General features: G+C 33.9%; 2 protein-coding genes across 3 annotated transcripts; both read right to left on the bottom strand.

Annotated features, from left to right (window-relative positions):
• Nucleotides 1-276: 276 nt before the first annotated feature.
• On the bottom strand, nucleotides 277-8,328 carry Gos28 (golgi SNAP receptor complex member Gos28). Its single transcript, XM_088225993.1, has 6 exons — nucleotides 8,207-8,328; nucleotides 5,240-5,427; nucleotides 4,757-4,846; nucleotides 3,764-3,912; nucleotides 2,322-2,438; nucleotides 277-524 (listed from the first exon to the last, which is right to left on the bottom strand). The coding sequence occupies exons 1-6, from the start codon at nucleotides 8,241-8,243 to the stop codon at nucleotides 404-406; spliced, it is 702 nt and encodes a 233-aa protein (XP_088082119.1). The 5' UTR covers nucleotides 8,244-8,328; the 3' UTR covers nucleotides 277-403.
• A 2,479-nt stretch (nucleotides 8,329-10,807) lies between these two features.
• MED31 (mediator complex subunit 31) lies at nucleotides 10,808-18,507 on the bottom strand. 2 transcript variants are annotated; one of them, XM_088225975.1, is made up of 3 exons: nucleotides 18,464-18,507; nucleotides 18,161-18,250; nucleotides 10,808-14,774 (listed from the first exon to the last, which is right to left on the bottom strand). In XM_088225975.1, the coding sequence occupies exons 1-3, from the start codon at nucleotides 18,474-18,476 to the stop codon at nucleotides 14,359-14,361; spliced, it is 519 nt and encodes a 172-aa protein (XP_088082101.1). In that variant the 5' UTR covers nucleotides 18,477-18,507; the 3' UTR covers nucleotides 10,808-14,358. The 2 variants fall into 2 exon arrangements, with proteins under 2 accessions (XP_088082101.1, XP_088082100.1); XM_088225974.1 differs by having other exon boundaries at nucleotides 18,458-18,476.
• Nucleotides 18,508-18,713: the final 206 nt, after the last annotated feature.

Here is an 18,713-nt window from a genome sequence, read left to right as displayed (position 1 = left end):
ACGACATAATTTTGTCATTTTTGACACATCAAATTAATTCTGAAAATTTTTAAGCGTAAAATCGGGGTTATGAAAAATATAAAAAACGTTAATTGGGGGCAATATTTGTGTGAGAATGTATGAAGGAAAATGGGTCCTGAATATTTCGGCGTAAAAAGCGGGAAAACGTAAAATCGAGAAACGTAAAAACGAGGTTTTACTGTATTTGCCATACAATTATTTGACAAGATTTCCCGAACCAATGGAATAGGCGGATCAACAACCAAAAACATCTCATTGTAACTGACTGGAATATATTTCGACATAATTACAGGTCTTATAAATAATTAATTTATTACAAAATGTTTTAATAATAATTCTAATCTTTAATACCGAGCCCTTCAGTCCTAAGTTTGGAATATGTTTAATTGAACGCGTAGAGAAGTAACAGAAAGGTGCAAACTCCGACCACTATTCCGATGATGAGCGAGTCTCGTTTTTTCCGGGAGTTGATTCTGTGTATGAGGCTGTGGATTGCGGGGAATCTAAAATGATAAACATGTTTTTAGAATTTTAAATTACATAATATTTTTATTGTACGCGGGTCCATCAAAAACTAACGCCAGCAATTTTCTTTCTCCTATTAATTGTCAAGAAATTAAAATGCCTAGGTTGAAAACCACATTAATGACAAATAATTTGTTACTTTTCAATATAATCTCCGTCCATTTTCACAGTTTTGATCCATCTTTTATTTAACCCTACAGTGTCCAATGTGGACAATCTGCTACATACCGATAATCGCTGTATAAAAGTGATTTCAAACATGTTTATCACTCGGCGACTAGTTTATTATATTGTATACACACTAGCCATTATAATTTATTTTAAAAAGTCGCCACCAAGGTAAAAATTTTTGATAAAATTTGAACCAAAAAGTCGGTTGCATGTATTATGTCAAAAGTGTAATTTAGCTAAATTGCAAAGGGTGATTTCTTTGTTTTTTTTTTTTAAGATTTGAAGTTATAATTGTTTCCACAACTTATACAGATCTGGTGGCTTCCGAAAAGAATTTCAAGGCTTTTAAAAAGTTTTGTAATCATTTCGGCGAATTGATCATGTCCAATCAATTTAATCCCAGTCAGTGAAGAATTCATTTCCCTCTTTTCTCAATACAATGAAGTAAATATTATGTACGTCTGGATTACTTTCTTTCAGCACAAAGATGCTAAGGCTACCAGATTACAGAGAGCTCTTTCGGGCAGCTTTTCTTGTTTGACAACAAGTAAATTTTCCGTGTATGTGGGCACCGCCAAGGAGACTTATGCCCTCAGATACGGTGTGCGGTATGTGGAGGGCAAGCTATTTCCACAACTTTCATTTTTATAAAAAAAAAATGTTTATAAGAATCGTTATTTCTTGTATTTTTAACCCTTTAATGCCCGATATAGCATATTGTCCACGTAAACTAAAATATGAAATTAAAACTGAAAAAATTTAACTTTTTACTTTCACTATTTTTCCCAGTATTTGCATCATAAAAATATGTTTTTAGTTAGAATTAGAAAAATTAGGCATTGAAGGGGCATGTATTCCATTGTGGTAAAAAGAGTACTCCAATTGTCGAATAATCGTCATTACACTGCCTTTACGGAGGGAGAGAAAATGACATAATTCATCTGTAGTTATCCGGCGGTCACCGCGAATGATGTCGTCAACTCGCTGAATATTGCGCGAAGATGCTGCAGTCAACGGCCTGCCACTCCACTTTTCATCAGCCAACGGTGTTTGTCTTTTAGCTTTGTTTAAGCGATGAACCCATCACCTAATCGTGCTAAAATTTGCTGTTACATCACCATACACATTTTTCAGTCTTTCATGAATGCGAATGGGCGTTTCACCTTCGGCATTCAAGAATTCAATCACTGAACACTGTCTAATACGATCATCGATGTCGGCCATTTTGCAAGCTACTGAAGTGCTGTCACCTGTAGACGCAGAAAGTTACTACTGCAGTAGATTGTAGAAGAAGGTTTGAGAAATAGCGCAAAATTCAAATTTTTCACTCAACTAACTTTAAGTAGAAAAAAATTGGAGGCATTAGTTTTTGACTGACCCTCGTATAATATGAAATACATGGAGAACACCTTGAAGGGAATGTGGTAGTATTTACTGGGCTTTTGATTTATTTCATTGGCTATTTTATCTGATCACTTTACATGCTGTGTAACATTTACAATCCATGCTGTCTCCTTAATTTGAATACAGCGTAACTAACTAAATGACAACTTTACAGGAGACAGTAAAAACTTCATAAATCAGCAATTTTGCATGAAACTGACCTGTTGGACATGTCATTAAATCTGGTTTGAAGTCTCTTGAAGGAGTGTCGCTGTGAGGTAAGGTGTTCTCGGGTCTCCATCGCTATATTGATCTGCTCATCCACAAGATGATGGGAACTAAAAAAATATATAATTTATATCCCCTCCTAAAAAGATTCTCCATCGGCTAAAACATAAGTCATTTTTATTCATTTATACAGTAGAACTCCGTACATCTGAACTCCAGTCATCCGGATTGCCAAATATCCAGATCGTTATCAGGAAATAAAGAATAAAGGAGAAGTTTTGATTTAAATTAAATTGTGCAATTGACTTTGCCGGACATCTTTAAGTAAGTTTTTAATGTGATTCAAACTCGCTGTCTTATTTCAAAAGCAATAAAATCTGGCATTCATTAGTCCGGATAATTGAAGTTTTACTGTACATACGCCCAGTGGGCATATACATAATACTAGATGAATCAAAAAGTTTGGAATAATTCTAAGATATGGCATTTCTATGCACTAATGTGAACCAATCATAAAAGCTTCATCCTTCATTAGACGTCTGTCAAAGTTTCATCCATTTTTGTTTACGCATTTACAAGTTACAGCAGTGAGAAGCAACCAACCTCGCTGTTTTTTTTAACCCTCCCTACCGGGTGATGTGTAGCCAGTACACATTGCGTCTAATAACTATAATATCTTTACAAATATAATAAATACTGGGTTTAGATTTTCAGTATTCCTCCATTACACATTTACGTATCGACTGAAATAATTTGTTATTAAATAAGAAGTGCTTATTAGGCACAAAAAAAGCATTTTATCGGAAATCGGGGATAAATTATACTCACAGTGTAACGATGTTTCGCATTGTTGCGTATGAAGAAAAGAGTAAAGAATTTACGCCCGTCGCAGTCAGTCATGTAGTCCAGTACTAGCTATTTAGTATTAGTAGCTCTGCGTGCACGTTTCACCCGAGTCGTTAGCGATACCCAATGGTTTTTTCATGTTTTCAGCAGTTAGATTTCAAATATTATCATCTTTGAATTAAATTATGAATAATTAAAGCCATTCTCTATAAATATTCCCTTTTTTAATCTGTTTTTTTTTAATGTGTAGTGAGTAAACAGCACCGTAACGCACGGGTGTTTTTAGGACAGTAAGGGAAAGGTTAAAATGGAAAAATCTGAGTTTCGTGTTCTGATTAAACATGAATATTTACGCAAGAAAACGATAACTCAGACCAAACCAAGCTAGATTAGTATTATCCGGACCCTGCACCGTCAATGAAGATGATTCAAAAGTGGTTTCCTGACTTTCGTTGTGGCCGCACAAACACCAATGACACTGAATGCCCAAAAGGCGGGAGTACACCAAGAAACGTGGAAAAAAATCCATGATATTTTGTCAAACGACAAAAAATGATGGAAAAATAAATAAGTTAAAAGAATGATTAACCTGTGGAGGTGTGCGCTTTCCTTGACGTACTGATCACGCCGGGACAGTCCACTGGCCGCCCCATCCGTTGTGGTCCCCTTCAACAGATCCTCTCTCTCCCGACGCGACACCCAGTTGCCTTGAGTCTTTCTAAACTCTTGCTGATAATCCTGGAACGGACGAAAGCAATGAATATAATAGTGTCTCGGAAGAATCTCGGGTGTGCGGTGGCTTGACTTCATAAAGAATGGCGCAGTTGGTTAAACGGCCAACTGTGAAACTGGTGTTGCCGTTTCGATTTCCACCAGTTGCAAGAAAAAAATACAAAAAATATTTTTTCTTAATCGGTCTGGGTGTTGTGATATTATTTATAACTTAATTTCATATTCTTTCTTTCCTACCTGCTGACAAGCCTCTAAAATAGGGGCTGTTTCGGACACGCTGGCTTTATTTAATTATAAACTTAGTAAAAATAATATATAATAACTAGCGTCTTATTTATTGCTATTATTATATTAATTTTAAGTGAGCAGCTTAAAGCTGATATAATTAAATCTATTTTAACAAAGGTTTGGTCCACTAGCTTCTCGCCAAGAGTTTGCTATTGTAAATTTCTTCTGTACAAAATAATAAGATGTAACTCGTGTGTAACTTAATAAATAACTTCAATTGTAATCCATCTTTCTTATTTAACGTCAAATTAACTCACACGCACCCGTTCTATAATACCAATATTCATTTGTTCAAATTATATATTGTCTACAGCTAGAGTACGCTTGAAATGTTTTTTTTGTATTCATTCAATTTATTCAGCTTCTGATGTAACCAAGCTTATGCAGTTATCAACAATATGTTGAGTACGTCCAAATTCTAGTATTAGTCGACATTATTTGGGTATACTCAAAATATTATCTAAACCCCAATTAATCGCTGGCCATTGATCATTTTTGTGATAGTAAGTCAAATTATTTAGTAATATCTGATTATTCACGGAGAAGTAAATCCTTACATTACCTGCAATATCTCCCTGTGTCGCTGTCTCGTGTGTAACATGGCCGCTCCGCTCGGAGATTGTTCGGCCATTTTGTCATTCACAGCGGCGAGCTGGAAAACAAACAAAATAATTATGAATACTATCAAATCTAAACTACTCTTAAGTACCAATAACGAATACGGAATACGTACTCCAAATGGCAGACATCATGAATGTTTCCCAAATTCGTAAAGTGAATTTCTATGTAATAACATGCCAATAGGCACAAAAATAGGAATAAAATAACAATAAAAGGTACAGTGACTCGAACGACGACCAACAATTTACAATCGGTACAAAACTGAAAAAACTATATCAACAATATTTAGAGTTTGTCCAAGGACTGGATTCAACTCCCTGGGGAGCTGTTTATATTAGTTTATAGGCTGGTTTAAGTGGCCACTTTACACACGGTGTAACATTCACCATTCTGCCCGAACCGCAAATTCAAACAAAAAGCATACTCGGTTGATAAGCTGCTGGATTTCCATCGCCATAGTTTCCACTAAGTCCTCGGGGCTCAGGAGGGGCGCCTGCTCCGGCGCGAGGCTCCCGCCGCTTCCAGCGGCCCCCGCTCCGGCGCCCAGCTTGCTAAATGCCACCAATTTGACGTCGATGTCATTCTCTAAGTTGCGAGCCTGCTTACGGAGTTCTGGAAATAATTATAAATTTCAATCATTTTATATGATTATCAACATCTACCAAAACAAAACCACTTACTGCACCATTAAACTATAGCCCTTAAAATTTAGCTTGATTAAAATGACAGCTGCCAAACTAATGTCAATAGTGACGGGAAGTTACTGGTTGCTGATCATGTACCGATCAAATCAATTTTATCAGTTTTTTCACGCAAACATGAAACTCTGTTTCCGAAAATTTATATAAAAACGCAAACACAAGCCTATTATAGTGTGTTTAAGACAATTATTCATCAAAAATAAGACATTTATACTTTTTTCACAAACAACATCAAATGAATTATTTTTTTATTCAATCAATTTGTCCCATCTCTAACGTTTTTGCAAAACTATGTAACCTTGTAAGAACATCGTAAATAATTAGGTTTTTTTTTAGTTTTAAAGCTGATTCTATATATTCATATGTCAAGCATTGTATTAAAAAAATCAATTCACATGCCAGATACTAATGATTTTTCGTGTGTCAATATAGATCATTCCTTAGATGTCACTACAAAGTTATGTCGTCACTATTGCTGACTACTGTCACTCTAATCAAGCAAAATTTTAAGGACTATAGTTTATTTTCTTTGTGATATAAAACTATTATTTAGAGAGAATAAAGTGTGTTTTATATTATTTCTCAATTCACAAGCACAATTATGAACTTTTTTATTGTTAAATAATATTTATGTGGATAAATAATGAACTCATTCCTACTATGCAATACCATGGCGAAGCTGCGAGCAAAAGGTAGTTATGCTACTACTACTACTACTACTACCATCACGCCATTTCTCCGTAGGGGCAGGCAGAGAGAATGGACCGCCACACACGTCTATCCTGGCATACAATCCTAGCCTCTTCCACATTCAAACATCTTGTCATACATGCCCTTCGGTTCTGTCTGCTTTTGACATGACCAGACTTAAGACTTTGATTAATGTGATCATGCCACGTCTTCCTCGGTCGTCCTCGTCTCACGTTGCAGTTCATTTTCGCCATATATACTTGTTTTACCATTCTTTCGTCGTCCATTCGTTCTACGTGACCGAACCATCTCAGAGACCCTTTCTTAATCTTATCAATTATACTTGACTCAGATTTACACTCTCGCCTGATTTCATCATTCGTAACCTGTCATACATTGATTTCCCACACATGCGTCTGAGAGATCGCATTTCAACCGCGTTCACTCGGCTTTCATCCTTCCTCTGCCAGTTCCATGTTTCACTTCCATACATAAGTGTTGGGACTAAAACTCCGCTGTGCACTGCCAGTTTAGCTTCGATTGACATATTTTTATTAGAAATTACTGTGCTTAGTGCTCCATAAAGGTTAAAAAATGTATGAAGAATGAAACGACTGAATTTAAAAAGAAATGTTAAGTTATTCATGTTTAAATCGTTAACTTTGTGGTCAAATATTTTAAATAATATTAGTAAATATATATAACCATTTACCGAATTTTTTAGTCTACCAGTTTCGAGACATAAACGTCTCTTCGTCAGGACACTCACTACACCGACATGCAAATACTAAAACACTCCTCCACCTTCACCATCATCGTGAAGGAAGTGACAGTGGAGGTGGAGGTGTATTTTAGTACTCGCATGTTGGTGTAGTGAGTGTTCTGACGAAGAGACGGGTACGTCTCGAAACCGGTACACTAAAAAAGTCAGTAAGTGGTTAACACACTAATATTTACTAACATTAGAAATGTAATGTTTACTGTAAGATGGTGTAAATAGATATGATATTAGTTTATATACCAATTGTAATATGAGCTAACTTAAGAAATAAACAATATTTTTAACAACAATATTTTGAGTTTGTCCAAATTTTTGTAGACAAGGACTGGATTCAACTCCCTGGGGAGCCGTTTATATTAACATATTACAACAGAGATGAAGAACATTTAAGAAATATAAAAGAATAATATATATAAGAAAATAAAGGTTTCAGCTCTTTAACTTCACAAACATCAACATATGAAGGAATTGAGGAAATATAGATGTTCAAATATGGGCAGAATGGTGAATGTTACATAGTGTGTAAAGTGGCCACTTGAACCAGCCATTGACAGGTCATAAGCCCTGTAGATGCCTAGACTTCTATATTACCTTTTCTTAAATGTTCTTCATCTCTGTTGTAATATGTTAATATTTTTTAAATGACAGGTTTTAAGACCTACATTTCACTGAACTGAAAAAATGATTTAAACTTGAAAGTTATTTGAATTGCCGATTTCCGGCTACAAATAAATCCTCAGGATTATTTTTTATTCGCAATTTTCTTTTCTAACAACTACTACAGAGATTCACGACTCTGATTGTAAAATTGTATTCGTTATTTCTAATTTAAAACAATGCCATGAGTGTTGCGCCCTAATAAAACGCAAGATATAACTGTACATTAATTAGATTCATTTCTTATAAAATTTTATATCCCAAATTGTTATTTGTTTTGATACTCGCTTGATAAAATTTAAAGCAAAATAAACATACTTATCTAATTACGACCGCTAAATAGATGATAATACATGAGTGTGCACAAGAAAAACCATATAAGTAAAGGATAATCATAACAAATAATGCCTACGTCAAAGTTTGACAGTTCAAGAAAGACAAAGATAGTCAAATTATTCACAAAGAACGGGATTTCGGCTGGGTAAATTGTACACAACTAATATATTCATCTATTTAAAAGCCACAAATTAAGGTTAATTACAATATTAATGATTTTAATTACCTTCCCAACCGGTGGCAGCTCCATTTGCCATTTTCATGCGCTTTCTACGATGTTTTCAGTTTTTTTGACAACCTGTCACAAAATAAATCAGCCGCAATGTTGCCATTGATGTAGATTTTAGTGAGGATTCTTGAAAAATAATACCCAACTGAAATGTTTAACTCTCCGTGCTTTATTTTTTTTACTTCTTTGGGGTTCCTTAGCTTATTTACGCTTTTATATCTATTGTTTTTTTGTTAATAATTAAATTCAAACTACTAATCTTGTTATTATTAATGGCACAGCTAAATTAATTATTATTTATTTATTTAGTAGTATATTTATTTAACTGTTTTGTTATTTACTTTCTACTATTTGCAAAATTTGAAAGCGGTAAAAAATATTTTAAAAAATGTTAAAAATTCCCACATGCTTACCAAAACTATATGTTTACTTTGTAGATCACCATTTTTTTAATGTTATTAACTATTTACTAACTTGCTTTTTGAAGCATCACCATCCTCTTATCCGGCTATGCATTGGTAGACTATTTATTTAAGTGTGTGGCATTTTTTGTAACAAAAAGGCATAATAATTAGCCTCTCAATATTCTCAATATTCAATCACAAGACTGTATTTTTTTTTAAGTAAAGCGTAAAGTATTTGTTTTATATTATTTTTAATTCGGAGAAAGCCTGTTCACATAAATAGACACACTTTAACAATTGGTGCAATTGAGGACCGTTTTCACAAAGTGAAATTTCTACAAAAAAAACCAAATGCGTTTTTTTATTGAAATGGGTTCTTCCAGGTGAGCTTTATCGATTGGTGAAATAAAACGTTAACAAAACTATATTTATGCAAAGTTGTAGTGTTTCAAATATCGTGATTTTTTACAAAACGAAATAACTACACTATATAGAGTTTTCACAAAGCAAAATATATACATACTTTTTTGGGGTGTTAAATTTTTAAAATCGAAAAAAATCTCAAATAAATACGATTTCGGCCAAGAAAAAAGAATCATAATAAAATAATTTTATTTAAAATACATTTTGTTATCACTTTATTTGTGCTATTATGTATGTAAAAAATATATTGGAGGTAAATACCCGAATGTGTATATTTACATAGGTACTTAGATATGTCAGTAGACATACAATTTTACAAAAACTCAGTTTAAAATGATTTCACGCAAAAGTAAACTTATTTAATTCCCAACATAAATCAATTTTCCGTACATTCCTATCACAAAAATATGTAGATATTTATTTTTTGTGAAAATTGTGTGAATTTGAGATTCAGTGAATTTATAACAACATTAAATCAACAAATGGAAGAACTGAAGAAATATGGATGTTCAAACATAGGCAAAATGGTGAATGTTACACAGTGTGCAAAGTGGCCACTCAAACCAGCCATGACAGGTCATAAGCCCTGTAAAAGCCTAAACTTCCATATTCCCTTATTTAAGGTATTCTCCATCCCTGTTGTAATTTGTTAATTTTTATAAATAATTTTACTGATTCTACATTGTTGATTTTTAGTACATGTGTAAGGATTTTATATATCTATAAAATTTAATTTTTATTTTATTTAAAATCGTAATAAGTAGTTTTATTTTTAATATGAAAAAAAACTATTTTTTTTTAGTTATTTCGCTTTGTTAAAACAGTCCTCAATTAGTAAAAAATTACAACATTAACTTTGCAATTTGATATTAAGTATTCTTCTGTCCATCTTTTTGTTTGCGGGCGCCTAAAATATAGGTCACGAGCTACCAGGCGCCAGCGAACTACCAGTTGGACACCACTGATTTTAAGTTTATTCGTCGGTAACCTATGAACATATTTAGAAGAAAAAAATGTATGCATATTCTGCTTTTCACACAGAAAACTTAATTTTACTTTGTAGATAAATGTTAACATCCCATTATAATCGGCCCAGGTCCCCATAAATTAGTTCTCGCCAGTCAAGCCTGGCTACTATTTTTGCCCTGACGAAGAGACAGGTGCAGGGTAAGAGATCTCATATTGCTGTCTCCTCCTCCAGCCCACAATAAAAATATCGCACTATCATTATTAGATACAAGTCTGAGATTAGTATTTTCTGAATTATTGTTTGTGTACTTTTTTTTATTTTTTAATATTTTAGTTTTTAAATGTATATGAACGAATGTTACGTATATTCTTTTGTTCATTTTGGGTAAGTATAATTTATAAGCATTTATTTACTTGTCTTTGATTAAAATCTTTGTAATAAAAAAATAGACAAACCATCATAGTTTCTCCGCTGGGGAGGGCAGAGAGGATAGAACACCATATCACTCTCTATACATACATAAGTTGTTTCTTCTAGATTCATAGATATTTTTTTAATGCACGCTCGTTGATTATTGCAACTCTTGACATGTCCATCAGCAAGTATTTGTTGGATTTAGTCATGGTATTTAAATCTCGGTTTCCTTGTTTCATACATCGTCCCTTAGCTCATATCCAGACCAACACCGCACCCCTTTCTCGAGTTTGTCAATATTGCTTGTCTCAACCTTATATATACACGGATCTAGATGTTATAAAAAATACCGTATGTTAAAAATACAATGAAATAAAACATCACACCTTAAATTGTTATTCTTTTATTCACAATATATAATATAATAATTTAAATATAAAAATCATGTTCTGGCCAATCTCAGATCCTCTACTGTCGACCATTTGCCAGGATCGTACAAAATATTATGTTGAGACATCAAAATAATTACAACAATTAGGTAAAATTATTGCTTAGTTACAATTATGATAAATTTATTGGAATTAGCAACTACATACTCTTAATTATTTTCTCCTATTGCAGGGACGGTTTTACCTGGCAAGTTCGATCATAATTAAACTAAAAGGAAGAAGAAAAAAATAATTTTATCACTGCAGGTGGCTTTACTTTATAAATCAGAAAATGGTACCAGATTTTTTGCAGTTTCTTGTATAATTACCCAAAACTTGGGTTGTTTTAATTGCTGTTTTACACAGGGTAGTTCCTGGGGTTGAAAATTATAAATAAACACGCGCAGTTAGTAGATGTTTTCAGCGCCCTGACAGATAACAGGCAGTTTCACAGTTGGCACGAGCTATCTTGTGACGATGAATTGACAACTAGCAATGTATTATTCTGAGATCAACGATCAACACCGGGGTTTAAAACAACATGGATCATGAACCTTATTGACAATCAGTAATTGCAAGCACCGTTACAAGCAACAATACTTGTTGACAGTATCAACAGGTTAACAGGTTCAAATATTTGTTAAAAAATAGGACGTGTTTTAATTTTTCTGAATTTGACAACGATTTCACGCAATTTGTGTATTACACGACACAATGCTCATTGGGTCAAATCTTGTACAATTTTCTGACACATGTAATACGAGCAGAACAGGCTGGTCCTACCCAATGCCTATAATACTTATTAGTTATTTTTTACTAAATATTTATTCTTCTAAAAACATTGCAGAGAAAATTGATGGCAATATTATACATAGAAATTTGAAAGAACATTCAAATGGGCAAGCTTATTGCAATACCCAATGAGATACATATTATTAAATAGCCAATGAGGAAGTTCAGTGCCTTTTTAAAATTTGTTAATAGACTTTCAAACTAAGCCAAATTTTGTTTTTTCCGTCGGCCTCATGGTGTAATGGTCAGCGCATTTACCTACCATGCAAAAGGTCTCAGGTTCGATTCCCGACATGGTTGATATGAAATATTATTTAGAAAGCTGTTTTTACACTAGAATATTTCATAGTCCCTGGACTGGTATCTGAAGCGTAAGACTGATCACCTTACCTTCATGTAACAAAAATGATCGAGATACGCTGCGATTGGTGTACCAATGCAGTGCCCTATGCACCATTAGGTACGGAAAGGGAATGATAATGAAATTTTTAAAATTTAATTTTTATATTTCGTATTATCAGCGTAATGATTTTTTAAAGTTTTGTATTTCTGAAACAACTCTGCGTGAAGCGTAATACTGATCACCTTACCTTCATGTAACAAAAATGATCGAGATACGCTGCGATTGGTGTACAAATGCAGTGCCCTATGCACCATTAGGTACGGAAAGGGAATGATAATGAAATTTTTTAAATTTAATTTTTATATTTCGTATTATCAGCGTAATGATTTTTTAAAGTTTTGTATTTCTGAAACAACTCTGCGTGTGACGTCAGAGGTTGTTCTCTATTAGTTCTTACGATTAGTTCATTTACGGTAAGCCAACCGAATATCCTTCACAACTTTCATATCATTGGTTAGTTCATATGAACCAGTGACGTCAATCAAAGTAGTGCGTTTTTATTAAAATCTTTTTTATTAATTTTTTAAGAAACTTTGCAATACAAATTAATGCTTTAATTTTTACCGCGCTCAAGAAAACATTTTTTGTATCCAATTTCCCGTAGGGCTGAAGTTCCTCATTATACTCGGAATTCTTCACGCGATTTTATGGCTTTTACCAATTTTACAATAATATGGTGCGCGTATACAATTTATGTTTCGCACTTAGGATAATTCAGAATTGAATAGACAATATGTTTGGGAAAATTAGGCCATTAGTGACTTTGGGGTTGGACCAGCCTACTGTATAAGATGTGTAAATGTAATCAAGACCTCCATTGGACGCCTGTTTCAGCTTAATTAATGAGCTAATTTGCCAGATAATACTAAGTCTCCTACAAAAACAAGTTAATTCTTATGACGATTTCCTAAGGCATCTCATTTCACTCAATCCTTAAAATTATATATCATAGAAAAAGCCTCATTTCCAATATTAAATCACATCATTCAGATATCTTCCGAGTCTTCACATTCTGTACCTCACTTCATCTACATAATAGGCCTGTGCAGGTAAAAAAAATGGCCGCCAGAAAACGCTATACAAACATACTTAAGCGCAAAGTTTACTAGTCTTAAATTAATGATAAAAAACAAAGTGTTTATTTCGTGTGATTCCAATTTGTCATGTGTAGTGCCGGGGACCATGCTGAGTTTGATTTAAGTAGTCGTGGTGCCGAGGAAAATGCATGCGCATCCGGTGCAAAAAAACCAGCCAAGATACCGCTATCCGGTGCATGAATGAGCATTCATACTAACCCATAGAACACTGTCAAATAAATGGTCCAGTGTAAAAAATGGATACCTTTACCTAGCCAAAAACGGTAATCAATGAGACTTAGTTAAAACAACTGGTCAAAAAAGTATTAAAATACACAAGATAAAAGTGTTTTCAACGGCCACAAGAACGGTTCAGAATAGCACATAGGTACGGAGGTACACTAGCTGTCTGTTCATTAATACTAGAATTTCCAAATAAACAAACTAGCAGTAAGATATCTGACAGAGAATGCCCCATTTTAAATGTATAGTCCAAATCCACACAGCACGGTGAAATTAGAGTGGATTGATTATATTCTTTGTATCTCAGGAAATAATCCAGCAAAAAGAAATTGAGAGGGATAATTCGGCCTAATAGTATACTGGATATTGAGTTTGCCTAGCATTAAATAAATACAGGATATTCTCTAAACCCTTTCACATCCGAAACCACGATGATCAGTATGGGCGAGAAGACATATTGGCACATTAAAATAAATTTTTAGAATTAATAAAATTTACAAAAAAAAAATATTAAAAAAAAAATGGTTGCTTACTTCTGCAAGGAGAAGCAAGGAGAGGAGAAGGGGGAGTCTGACACACCGTTAACTGCGCGGCCGCGCCCTTTTCGTTTCTCCCCTGCAGAAGTAAGCGGCCATTTGTTCTTTTTAATATTTTACTTTTACAAATTATCTTCTTTCTAAATATTTTTAAAAATATGCTTTTAGGCAAAATGGTAAATGTTACAGTGTAAAATGGCCGCTGAAACCAGCCAATGACAGGTCATAAGCCCTGTAAACGCCTAAACTTCCATATTCCCTTCTCAAAAATGTTTTCCCTGTCTGTTGCAACAAATTAAAAAAAAAAGTAATTTAACTTAATTCCTTTAATTTTAGTTTGACTAATAAACTGCGCGATAAAAATATTTATATGTTTAAGCAAAGTGTTTCAGAAGCCGCCTAGATACATAGTTTTGATTCCGCTATACATACGACCTATCAAGTTAAAGAACCGGTGGGGTTACGGCACTTTCTGCCCCAGGGTGGCGGAGTTGGGCCCGATGCCGTTGTTCTGCGGGGGCTGCGGCGCGCCCTGCGCCCCCACGGGCGGGTGGGGCGCCAGGGGCCCGGCCGGGTTGCCGGGGGGCTGGGCGCCCGTCTCCGGGTTCATCTGTATCGCGCCGTTGTTCATGGTGAACATGCGCGTGCGCCGGCGCGTGTAGTGCTGCCAGAGCAGGATGGCCTGGTCGTCGATGAACTTGCAGCACTGGGCGTTAACGGCCTCCCGCCGGAAGTGCTCGTACTGCAGCAGGTCCAGGAAGTAGAGACACATGGGGTACTTGAGGTAGCGCGCGTATTCCGGCTTTTTCCAATACAGGAGGTACTTCAAGTAATTTACGAGAGTGGAATCTTTAAAATAACCGCGTTGGGCTAGAACTGAAAATAAAAAAAGTTATATTATTGTTATCAAAAACATTTTCAAAAGAAAAACCAAATTAACATATGCTGATAATACGAAAACATAATTTATTTACAGTATGCATATATTTTTTATTTTTTTAAAGAATGCGTCTATTTGTTCCTTCCATGCTAATCCAAGAACTCAAACCTACTTTAAACTGTACCAGTGATTTAATGTTTTGTAGTTCCTTTGTTAGAAGATTGAAGGTCTTGGACCAACATGTAAGGAGTGCCTCTGTGTGAACTTAGTTCTGCATCTGGAACTGGCAGTACACCATCGGATCTATTGTTAATCCGATTTAAATTATTACTAAACAATTCCCTATTCAAGTAAACATATTTCAGGCACTGAAAAAAATATAATTTTCTAAAACTAAGGAGTCCACTCTCTACGTATAATTTATTACTAGGAAATAGTCTGTATACATTAAAACAGTGATTGCCACACGGTAACTCGCGAGCTACCGGTTGCTCGCCGAGGCTTTTTCGGTGGCTCACGTAGGATATTAAATTATCCTAGTAAATTTTATTATTGAACTCCGAAAATAAATAAAAATTTACTGAATTTCAACAAAATGCCTTTTAATGGTTGCCGCTGCAATATATTTTTTTGGCGTAACAATTTGTGCGTACAGACGAAGTAAAATACTGAAGCGGTTAGCGACGTATTACGATTGATGCGAACTGCATCATACACTTTGTCTCTCTCTCGCTCATTTGTATCACCGCTTAGGTGAGAATTAGAGAGTGAACGAGAGAGGGATAGCACCGTACGTCCTTACTGTTTCGCAATGTTTGTTATGAAAATTTTCAAGAAGATATCCCTTCATCAGAAATAGAATTGATAGAATTTCAATGTGATTTGTCGCTTAAGAGTGTTGCTTCAACTATAGAATCTGTATGGCCTTTCGTTCCAAAAGAAAAGTGTCCAATTTTAGTTAGAAATGCGCTAAGACTGAAGACATTGTTTTGTTCTACGTTCTACCTACTTATGTGAATCAACGTTTTCCACTATGAAGGTTGTTAAGAGTAAATGTAGAAACAGACTCACTTATTTACATTTTGATAATTGCATTCGGATGGGAGTGACAAGGTACTCACCGAGAAATGAAAAAAATTGAGGAGGAAAGTTAATGCCATTTTTTTCACTAATTATTTTTTCACACCTATTTTGTTTATAAATATGGATTTAAAGTACGCATTTTATGTTTTATTGTTAATCTGATGTTCTAATTTATGTAAACTAGTATAAAAATATTTCATGGTACGATAAGGGCCGATGATAAAAATCTATAAAGGAGGGAATTTGTATAGGTAGCTCACCAGACAAGTTCAATTTCTGAAAGTAGCTCACATCCTTATTGAGTTTGGAGACCACCGCATTAAAACATAGCTTCTGCCATTATTTTTTTATATTTATACAAATACATATCGCTAGCCCAATGCAACAGTGAGATAAACCCGAAATTTCCCATTTTGAGATACAGATATGTTAATAACTAAAATAAATTAATGTTTTCAAATAATAAAATATTGAAGTTAGATATGTGAAAATATAGTATTCATAATCTACTTTATTATTTTTTAATATCAAATACATTTTTTTTATTTATTTATAGTTTCAAATATATTTTTATTTTCACATTTTTTTTATTTTTCATTAATAAATTTCATAAAAAGTACATGTTTTTGTAAAATTCTTAACATATCTACTTTTACACATCTGGTAAATGTTATCACTGTAACTCTCCAAAAAAGAGACTAACTTTAAATAATCCGATTCTGTCAGACCCTTCGCACACCTCAAAGTCCAATTATCTGAGAATAGGTTCTTCAGAGATATTTTTATTTTATTTTATTAAGATAAACGGCAAAACTGCCTTTTACAAAAATTTATAATACTAACATATTTATCTTAATATATATATATATATTTTTTAAACATAAATTTCCTTATACCCAAGGTTAATGAAAAAAATTAAACCTAAAAATTATACAAGATTTATATTTAAAAAATTAACTTAAAAATTATACAGCATGCTCAGTAGAAAGTTTAAACAATTCAAGAATAAATGTAAAAAACAAAATTAAATAATAAAACGTTCTAAAGTAATACAACAAGAAAATATCATATTCAAACAATAAATAAATATCCAAACATATCACTGTTGCTTTGGGCTAACAATATGTACTGAAAAAAAATAATTAAAAAACATATCCCAAACTCTATGAGGCCAAGAGCCCTTCCCTTGGACAAAATCCTAACTTGTACACTCTTTCTGAAAATGGCTTTCATTTAGGAGAACTTAATATGTTCATCCAAGACATTGAATACTTTTGGGGCCACAAAAGGGAAATTTCTCAGAGCAAAAGTCGTACGTGATTTTGGTATAAAATAATTCAAATTTCCGGAAAACCTCGTAAGAGCATTCTGTTGAGATATCCTCTTGTAATCGCATGATCAGAAATGTGTCAATGACACTAAAAAAAATAATCTAATGTCAAGTACGTAGAATTAAGAAACAATGATTGACACAACAGAGTAGATAAGTAAAGGTTCATTTAATAAGAGTAATTGAATGAATGAACTTTAAACTTAATATATAAAACAAATTTTATTTGACATAAACGGATATTTTTATATCATGTTTAATAATATTTGATGTTTTAAAGATAATGTCGTTAAAATGTCCCCCATGGCGTTGTTTAATCTGAGGTCTAATTTTCATTATTTCTTTCATTAGATGAGCAAATCGGGTAAAAAATACTACTACCATGGCAACACTAACGAAATTTCCATTTTGTTTCTTCGACAATCTGACAGTTGGAAAAATAATTTAATTTTTAAGTAATGCATTTGTTATATACACATTCATTTGCAAATTACAGATGAAATGTGATTGCATCCTGTTTCTTTAAGATCCTAGCAGTGTTTCAAAACTTTAAAAGGACACAACACGGCATAGTTGAATTCAAATCAGGAGTTGCGTACTGAGCGACGTCTACAAAGAAACGAATGGGTTAAAACGTAAACCTACTCATTTATGAGTAGTTGAGTCGCCTTCTGTTTGATGTGCGTATGCGGTTTCTGGAGTATTCTTAATTCTATGGTCCAGTACCTTAATGAATTGAAACAATGTCTCAAATGTAAAAGTGGGGGGACTTTAAAGCATCACTCGTAGTTATTATTAATTTTTGTACATTTATTAGGGCGTTCATGATAGACGTCGTGCAACCACCCCAGCCCACTATACCATAAGTATAAAGTGTTTGTTAGAAAACCGTGAGAAAGTCATACAAGTAAATGTTTTATTACTAAAGGAATTAATGTCATTGGAATGGTCTTAGGACTAAATACTCACAGTGTATATAATTAGGATTTGCTAGGCATTGAACGAACTCCAGTTCAATTTGAAACCGCAATCTGTGTTGATCTTCTGTCTCGGCGCCAACTGTAAACAAAGTGCGTGTTGGTGAGAATTTTTTGTTGACAGGCGCGCATATTCGATTTGTTTAACAGCGTTCCTACGACATTAATAAAGCGTGGAGGGTTTGGAGATGTGCCTAAAGGGACGGGGAATTCAGGAATAAAAATATATATAGTTACAGAAACAAATATACATAAAGGAAAAGAAAGGACAGCGACAACATTTACTCACACTTACCCTTCCCCGCCATTTTGAATTTTGACTTTGACAGTTGACAGCAAATGCAGAGAAAAGCAAAAATGATTAGTTATTATTTTAGAAAATTCAATTTTGTACCATAAACAAAATAAAAAAGGTACCTACTATTTTATTAAATTCTTGGGGTCAGGTTTCATGAAAAATATTGTATTTATAACAGTAAAGTCCAAAAGTCAAATCGCACGAGAGCGACGCTGACTGGCACTGCGTGGCGCGTCGTGGCAACACG

The sequence above is a fragment of the Micrasema longulum genome, unplaced genomic scaffold, assembly GCF_059751315.1.
Source record: "Micrasema longulum isolate JH-2025_06_02 unplaced genomic scaffold, ASM5975131v1 h1tg000403l, whole genome shotgun sequence".
NCBI lineage: Eukaryota > Metazoa > Arthropoda > Insecta > Trichoptera > Brachycentridae > Micrasema > Micrasema longulum.
The sequence above is the reverse complement of the archived record's forward strand: the minus strand, read 5'-3'. Positions and strand labels throughout refer to the sequence as shown.